Source organism: Castanea sativa, chromosome 12 (genome assembly GCF_040712315.1).
Source record: "Castanea sativa cultivar Marrone di Chiusa Pesio chromosome 12, ASM4071231v1".
Classification (NCBI taxonomy): domain Eukaryota; kingdom Viridiplantae; phylum Streptophyta; class Magnoliopsida; order Fagales; family Fagaceae; genus Castanea; species Castanea sativa.
Window position 1 is genome coordinate 22,981,224 of NC_134024.1, and position 9,090 is coordinate 22,990,313.

Here is a 9,090-nt window from a genome sequence, read left to right on the forward strand (position 1 = left end):
TAAAGACATCTTATCCCATGGAAGCTGTCAGCTATGCTACTCTAGGCAGCCCCCAAAGTCCAAATCCATTTACATAAGCTAACCAGTAACAATTTGTTAAACGAAAAGAAATATATATATCATTCCCGATCTATACTCCTCTGAGTGGCCCAGTTCCTTCATTCCTAAGGGGATAAAATTATTAGATTTCCAAATTCTAACGTGTATATATATATATACACACACACACAAATTTCAGTTAAGTTAGAAAAAAATTAAAGGAAGTGTCCATATAATAAATGTAAATTATCATTCTCATAGTTTATACTTATCAAAATAATATTATGTTATCGTTCACATATATGTATCACCTTTTCACAATTTATATATATATATATATATATATATATATATATATATATATATTTATATAAACCGTATATAATTAAAGGGACAAACATGCTATGAGTATGAGAGAGAATATATGTATACAAACCTAATTATATATATAACCTAATTAAGGAGCTGAAGTTAGGTACATTGTAGAAGAGAACAAACCATATAGTGATCCAAAACTCCCTAGTCCAAGGTCAATGATGTATTTGTGCAAAATTAAAGAATTCAAGATATACAAATCACGTAAGAAATCAAACTAGCCTCGCCTTCTTTGATAACTAGACATGAATCTCTCTCTCTCTCTCTCATTTAAAAAAAAAAAAAACATGAATTTCATTTTTAGGCGAAGACAAAGGTACCTAAACCACCATAAAGAGCAGGATTGCCACGTAACCTAAAGTCATTCACAAAACATGATTTTTTTTTTTTAGAAGAGACAAAACATGATTTGAATTAAACTTTTTCTAAAACTTCGGTGACGGCTTTCTTTGATGATAATCAAATAAGTCTTCCATAGAGAGAGGGAAAATAAATATTAGAGTTCCCTAGGTCCAATCCAAAACAATTAATGAATAAGAAAAGAACATGTAAAGCTTACTTTATATTTTTTTAACAACAAAAGAGGAGCGATTAGTAAAAACATTTCTTTAAATTGCTGGAAATGCGATTGGATCGCAACGAAAATAAAGCCTTTTTTTAAAATTTAAAAAAAGGATAATTAAGCTATATTTATGAAGTATAAGTAGGTATATATCTTAATTCCATTGATTGTATAGGTTCCATGAAAGTGGCAAACTCTACAATTTGGTGCAATCAGTTGGCTTGAAGGAGACCATCCTTGTTTCCAAGTCATACCCAATCAAAAAATTTGCTTGAACATTGCTGCCATATACTCCTGTGCCATCCTTAAAATCCAACTCAGTATTTGCAATATTCGTAATTGCAAAGCAGTAATATTCATATTCTTTAACTGGTCGATTGAAAGTATGTATAGGCTTTAACTCCACATCTGCACCTTCAAAATGGACAGTTAATATTGGTCCATTTTCATTAGTAATTTCAGTTCTATAGCAAAGCCGTGTACCCAAAAGTGTGTCATTTTTAATAGGATCAATTGAAATCTGCTTCTTCACTTCCACCACTAAGCGATCATAAAAATCTGGTGGCAAAGTCAATGGTGGTGATCCTGAATCGATACAAATGTTGCCCTTAGAAACCTTACCTGAAGAGTTAAAGGGTACATATGTGTCTCCAACACTAATTCCTTCTAGTGTCACATAATATTGATCTCCAGCTCCAAATGGTGTTGAAACCACACCATCACCCACAACTTCACTGCCATTGCCAAAACTTGTCTTGCTTGTAATACTAGGATCAGTACCATATGGCAACATGCAATAAGAAAACCTCTTGCTACCAATTTGTGAAACGAAGGATGAAGGCCCTGCTCCTAACCCAATGATTCCCACCACATGGCCACCTGTGTCATGTGCACATCAAAAAGCAATGTCAAAGGAAACCGCTTGCCTTGAGGTAGAATAAATGGTAACTTTTTCTTTGGCCAAAACACCTTTGGTCAAACCAGAAACATATCCATACTTGTAATTGCAAATATTTTGAGGAGAACAAGTGGTATCATCCAATAGTATACGACATTCTTCTAATTGACAAGAAATTTTGCGGTATGTGGAGGACCTTTTAGAATCGAACATGGGATGACTCTGTTTGAAGTAGGCATCACAAGGTAGACATTGTGTCCACACAAGGTTACTGCCTGTATCGATGGAGCCATAAATGTCAACTGGTGGAGTGCCAATTGAGATCTTCATGAGATTTTGATTTTTGTTTGGTATTAATTGTGCTTGGGGAACATTATGAGCTGTAGCCAAAAGGCCTATAACATAATATGAGAGAATAGAGGCAACAAGGAAGCATGGATGAAATCTGACACTGCTTGCCATTAAAGTTCAAGCTTTGGGAGAGAGTCACAGAATGACACAATAATGGCCACAAAAGGCTTTTATTTACCCATACGATTAAACCAAATCTATAACAATTACCCTTTTTTTTTAGCTTTATCATTTACTAGAAAATTTCATATCCACCCAAATTTGCTTCTTCTTAACAAAATTTAAAACAAATAACAAAAAATAAGTGCAATAATATCATAACATATCTCTTGTTTCTTGGAAAAATAGGTCATCAATATTTATTTAATTCTTCCAAATTAAAAAACCTTATTTAAGAATAAATTTGTTTACCTAGGACCCTCAGTTCAACATGAAAAATCCGCCTTTTTTTATTTTATGAAAATAGACATAAAATTTTGTTTGGCTTTGCAATTTAAAAGGAACTGCTTTTCTTTTTAAGGCAAAGACAAGATTTTCTTAATAGTCGGATGCCACTTAACCAAAAGGCATTTCCAAAACATGATTTGAATTGAAACTTTTAAAGCTTCTGTTCATTCAATTACTCTACCAAAAAGAGGAAAAATACTTAAGAGTTCTCTAATGCTAAACAAGAATAAATGAAAAGAAAAAGTATATATTAGGTTTAATGAGTCATATTTGGCATGTGAGTGTATTTTATTATCTTATCCCCCTTCCCTATATGTGTGTGTGTGTGTTTCTCAAATAAAAAAATATATTCAGTATTGTCGAGTCGTCTCACATCGATAAGATATGATATTGAGAAAGAGTTTATCACTTGTTCTACGACACTAACTGCCGCATGTAGTTTTGGTGTTGGCGTGTAAGTGTATTCCCTTATTTCATCCCCTTCCCTTATGTGTGTGTGTGTGTGTGTGTGTGTGTGTTTCACAAATAATTTTAAAAAAAATTCTCTTAAATCTAAAAAAGTTGATTTCTTAATCTCATTATATTAGAGTAAGAAATATTGTACCCTCTCTTCTCAACTCCTGTGGCTGGAGCCCCTCCCACCCCCCAAAACTCTCCAAAAAAAATTGACAAAATAATTTTGGCAATTTTACCCAATCAAATTTCACTTGCCTGCTAACAACATCATTGACCATTTTAAACAAATGCAAAATGCCTATAAAAAATTACTAATAAGAAAATCTCAACAAAAAAATAAAAAAATAACAAGTCCAAGAAAGATTAGCCCAACCATAAATTAACCAAGAGAAAAACTAAAGAAAATTTAGCTCAGTCATTCAACCAATTGAACTGGCCCTTTTAAAATTTTAACCAAAACCAGTCTGATCCTGCACAGCAAATTCCCAAAAACATTCCATCAAAATAAATAATTATAAATTTAAAAAAAAAAAACATAAACAAGAAATTGAGCAAAGGCACTTGCTACTTTTGAGGAAGGCATACCGACTAAGGAACTGAGGTATGAGACATAACAGAGGCAGGCAATACAACACCACTTTAGGCACCAACCATCAAATCTACGCAAAGCAACATGGTGTGTGTCTATATATATATATATATATATATATATATATATATATATAGACACACATTTAAGCAGAGGCAAAGCCTCTCTTTCTATTATTCTCTCTTTAATTGAGACTATCATTAACATTCTGTTTTTTTTTAGTGAAATATTTTCTCGTCTTATGAGTTTGGACCCATAGACTAGGTTTCTTTTTATTTATTTATTTAAATAAATGACGCAATTAGTAATCACTCGTGTGACCATGTACTAGGTGAATCTGAGTAATGAGTGGGGTTTTTTTTGGGTAATATATGTATATATGAATTCTATAAAAGTGAATTTGTTTATTTATTTATTTATTTCTCTTTTAAATATTTTCTTAAAAAAAAAAAAAAACTCGTTTATTTGCTAAGTGATGAGGCTATACTATCTTTTCTGTTACAGACCCATTTGCTAGGTGTCTTCTTCATTTTTTTTTTGGTGGTAAATTGCAAATTACACCTTTGAAGTTTGGAGTTGACTAGATTTTACATCCCAAAGTTTTGAAAACTTGATTTCACATGCTGAAGTTTGATTCTATTAGCAATTCACCCTCACGGTTAATTTCTGTTGTTAAGTGACACAACATCATGCCAATGTGTTTTATTTTTGACAAATTAGCCTCAAAACTATGTCATTTTAGTGATGACCAAGCAAAGAGATAGCATGCATCAAAACTACATAGTTTCAAAGCTAAACTTAAAACAAAAACCTTCCCCTAAGTGGCACAGTTTCAGCCAAAATCCTAAAATCTAAAAACAAAAACTCACCACAAAAAACTATAAGTTCCAAGGTTGATTTGTCAAAAATAAAACACATTAGCATGTTTAGATTCAAGGGACTCTTCGTAGATTCCAGGTGTTCTTTGATAACAATGTGTAGATTCAAGGAACTAGTCTCGCCTTCTGTGATAACTAAACATTAATCTCTCTCTCTCTCTCTCTCTCTAATTATAATAAAAAATAAAAAACATGAATTTTCTTTTTTAGGTTAAAACAAATGTACCTAAACCACCAAGGGGACGGGTTCATCTGTCCCGTCAAAAAGGAAGCAGCCGGAAAAATCCGACTGTCATCCCAAAAAAATCAAGACTACACTCGAGACCGTCGTAGGGCTTGAAGCTGAAAACAAGAGAACGGCCACTCCCCTTGGGCCAGGAAAGGGCAAGGGCTTAATGAAAGGTCAGCCCCCGTCAGCGAGAAACCACCTGTCCTCCTTAGAGAGGATTCGGAGTATGCACTGGAGAAACTTTCGTCCATTATCATCGTTGATGACTACGAGGACCTCGGCAACCATACTACCAAGGCAATGGGGGAGACGGGTCTTTTCACTATTGCTCAGGTATCCCCCATCTGTCTTTGCGACCTTCATATTACCATTTTTTTACCGTATTTATGAGTTCTTGCCGTTCGGGTGATGTTGATGATGAAGGGGCTGATGGGTCGTTGTCTGAACCATGAGACGGCCTTGGACCATCTTAGGAAAAAATCTAAATCGATGGAGACCGAGCTGCACGATTTGAAGACCTGGAAAATGAACATGGAGAAAAAACTTACCTGCTCTGAGCAGGTCGGGGTGGAGCTAGAAAAGCAGACGGAGCAGCTAACACAGATTTTGAAAGACAAAGAAAAAGAGATCACGGACGCCAAGGATCAGCTCCGCCAGGCTAGAGAGGAGGCAATACAGGAGTATCGTGACTCCGAACTCCTTATAGCAAAGCTTGGAAGTTCCTTCGCTGAAGGTTTCGATGATTCCCTCCGTCAGGTCAAAGCTTCATATCCAAACCTGGATGTGTCCCATGTCTCCATTGATGTTCAGGGGTAGACTTTAGCCCAATCCGTCCATTCAGAGAGTATAGAAGAATTGTTGGCCGTCAATGTCCCTTTTGCGAATGAAGACCAGATTCCTGTCGAAAGTCAAGTGAAGCCCGCAGAAGGTGATGTCCGTCAGCCAGAAAATGAAGAGAAACTCGAAAGTACTCCCAAGCAGTAGTTTTTTTTTTTAATTTTTTTTTAGATGTGAAGGACAACTTTATCCATTGTGCTTTTTGTATGTGGACATATCCCCTTTTGTAGGGCTCAAGTATTTCAGTTGTTTGTTTTTAACCATCTACTTGTTGTTTGTTTCCTATATATCATCTTTTATCAGATATGCAATCCATAATTTAGGGTTCGTCACATAGATATTCTAACCAGGTCATGTGGTTTGTCCACACATGGTTTAAGCCCCATTAATTGGTGAGGTCGGAGATTTAGTCAGTTGGTTAATCCGTCCACTTTGTGACTCATCCGTTGTGTGGACGTAGCAGTTTTTCATCCTTCATAGGATGACCTATCCACTTTGTGAACTTAAATAAATTTCATCCTTCATAGGATGACCCGTCTACTTTGTGAACTTAAATAAACTTCATCCTTCATAGGGTGACTCGTCCATTTTGTGGACTTTAAATAAATTTCATCCTTCATAGGGTGATCTGTCCACTTTGGACTAAATAAATTTCATCCTTCACAGGGTGACCCGTCCACTTTGTGAACTTTAAATAAATTTCATCCTTTATAAGGTGATCCATCCACTTTGTGGACTAAATAAATTTCATCCTTCATAGGGTGACCAGTCCACTTTGTGGACTTTAAATAAATTTCATCCTTTATAAGGTGGTTCGTCCAATTTGTAGACTAAATAAATTTCATCCTTCATAGGGTGATCCATCCACTTTGTGGACTTGATAGATTTTCATCCTTCATAAGGTGATCCGTCCACTTTGTGGACTAAATAAATTTCATCCTTCATAGGGTGATCTGTCCACTTTGTGGACTTGATAGATTTTCATCCTACTTGGGATGATCCGTCCACTATATGGACTTGGTAGATTTTCATCCTTCTTGGGATGATTCGTCCACTATGTGGACTTGGTAAAACCTGAGCAAAATATATTCCATATGCTTTGAATAAATTCCTTTTATTATAATGGATAAGTAGAATATTGTTCATAGAAAATAAGCAAATTGCCCTTTAGGCTCTAAAAGTACTGTAGAAAATAAAAACTATAACTATCTGCTGGAAAAGATAAACTGGAATGAGGAGTGACGTTATTGTTGTCTTTGTTCATCGTCTATTGGTAGTACTTCTTTAGGTGCTCCGTGTTCCACGGGTGAATCAACTTTTTCCCGTCCAGTGTTTCTAGGTAGTATGTTCCCTTCCTATGCCATGAAGTGATCCTGTATGGTCCTTCCCAGTTAGGTCCTAGCTTCCCCTGGGAGGCATCCCTTGTGGCGCTGATTACTCTCCTCAAGACAAGATCTCTAACTTGGAAGTCCCTGTGCTTGACCTTAGAATTGTAATGCTTTGCCAAGAGGTTCTGATACCGCGCTAATCTTTGCTCAGTCGTCACTCTGACTTCGTCCACCAGGTCGAGATGTAAACGGATGTTCTCATCATTCTTGGTCTCTTCGTAGTTCTCAACTCGGTAACTTGTAAGCCTTACTTCTGCTGGTATGACAGCCTCGCTATTGTACGCCAATCGGAACGGTGTTTCTCCTGTTGGAGTCCTTGCCGTTGTCCTGTATGCCCATAAAACACTTGGCAACTCATCCGGTGATATGCCCTTTGCCCCCTCGAGCCGAGTCTTGATGATTTTGAGCAAGGATCGGTTCGTGACTTCAACCTGTCCATTGGCCTGCGGGTAGGCGGGTGACGAGTAGTAGTTCTTGATCCCTAGCTGTGAACAGAAATCCCTGACTGTGTCGTTGTCAAATTGCTTTCCATTATCTGAAACGAGCACCCTTGGTATGCCATACTTGCAAATGATATTTCTCCAAACAAAGCTTCAGATATTCTTCTCCGTGATGGTGGCCAAAGACTCTGCTTCCACCCATTTAGTGAAGTAGTCAATGCCGACCACTAAGAACTTCAATTATCTTACCGCAGTTGGACATAGGCCCATAATGTCTAACCCCCATTGTGCAAATGGCCATGGGGCCGTCATAGTGGTGAGTTCTTCTGTTGGTAGCCTTATGAAGTTGCCAAAACGTTGGCACTTGTCATACGCTTTGATGTATGCGTTGGCATCCTTCTGCATCGTTGGCTAGTAATATCCTGCCTAGAGTAACTTGTGCACCAAAGACCTAGATCCAGAGTGGTTGCCGTAAATTCCTTCATGGACCTCCCTCATAACATAGTTTGATTCTTCAGAGGCGAGGCATCTCAAGTATGGTCGAGAGAAGCCCCTCCTATATAGAATGTTTTTGATCAGAACGAACCAAGAGGCTTTAGCCTTCAACTTTCTTACAGCCTCCTTGTCGTCTGGCAATTTGCCATCCCTTAGGTATGCGGCTATTGGAGTCATCCAGCAATGTTCATCGCTTACCTCCTGCACACTAGTACCATCTATCAGTGAGGCAAGTTGCACGAAAGATAATACCTGGTCAGGGATGATCATAGGTTCTGCGGAAGCTGCTTTTGCAAGTCGGTCGGCATCCTAGTTCTCTTCTCTTGGGATTTGAATCAACTTGATCTGGATGTTACTTGTTCGGCCTTCACTTCCTCGAGATACTTCTTCATTCTTTCATTCTTGCACTCATAACTACCATTAATCTGACTGATCACGATTTGAGAATCAGAGTATACGATCATACTGTTAGCTCCTGTAGCTATTGCAAGGTCTAATCCTACTATTAAGGCTTCGTGTTCTGCTTTGTTATTGGTTGTAGAAAAGTCTAGACGGAGCATGCACTCGATCTTGTCTCCTTCTGGTGTGTGGAGTACTACGCTGACACCACCTGTATGTTTGTTGGAGGAACCGTTCGTGTGGATGCTCCACATAGGAGCTTCCTCTGCCCCCTGGTCCTCCGTGAAGGTGAACTCACCGATGAAGTTCACTATTACTTGCCCCTTCACAGCGGTTCGTGGTTGGTATCGAACATCAAATTCACTTAGCTCTAGCGCCCATAATGTCATTCATCCCGTAGCCTTGGGGCTACTCATTGATTTGCGTAAGGGCTTATCTGTCATAACATTATAGTGTATGCTTGAAAGTATGGTTTGAGTTTTCGTACGACGGTCACCAATGCGAAGGCCAACTTTTCCATCTATGGGTACCTCTCTTCTGCTCCTCTGAGTGCTCGGCCGCTAGGGAGACAACTAGGTATAGAAATAATTCTTCCCCCGGCTTGGATGGGCTGAGTAATGATGGAGAGGAGAGATACGCCTTCAAATCTTCAAATGCCTTTTGGAATTTGTTCGTCCACTTAAATGATTTCCTCAGCGTTTGAAAGA

At 37.7% G+C, this 9,090-nt stretch overlaps 1 protein-coding gene and 1 pseudogene across 1 annotated transcript; both read right to left on the minus strand.

Annotated features, from left to right (window-relative positions):
* Nucleotides 1-1,172: 1,172 nt before the first annotated feature.
* Nucleotides 1,173-2,336, minus strand: LOC142619298 (aspartic proteinase CDR1-like; annotated as a pseudogene).
* A 5,579-nt stretch (nucleotides 2,337-7,915) lies between these two features.
* LOC142620384 (uncharacterized) lies at nucleotides 7,916-8,772 on the minus strand. The gene is made up of 2 exons (XM_075793758.1): nucleotides 8,341-8,772; nucleotides 7,916-8,236 (listed from the first exon to the last, which is right to left on the minus strand). Exons 1-2 carry the CDS (start codon nucleotides 8,770-8,772, stop codon nucleotides 7,916-7,918), a joined length of 753 nt encoding a protein of 250 aa, XP_075649873.1.
* Nucleotides 8,773-9,090: the final 318 nt, after the last annotated feature.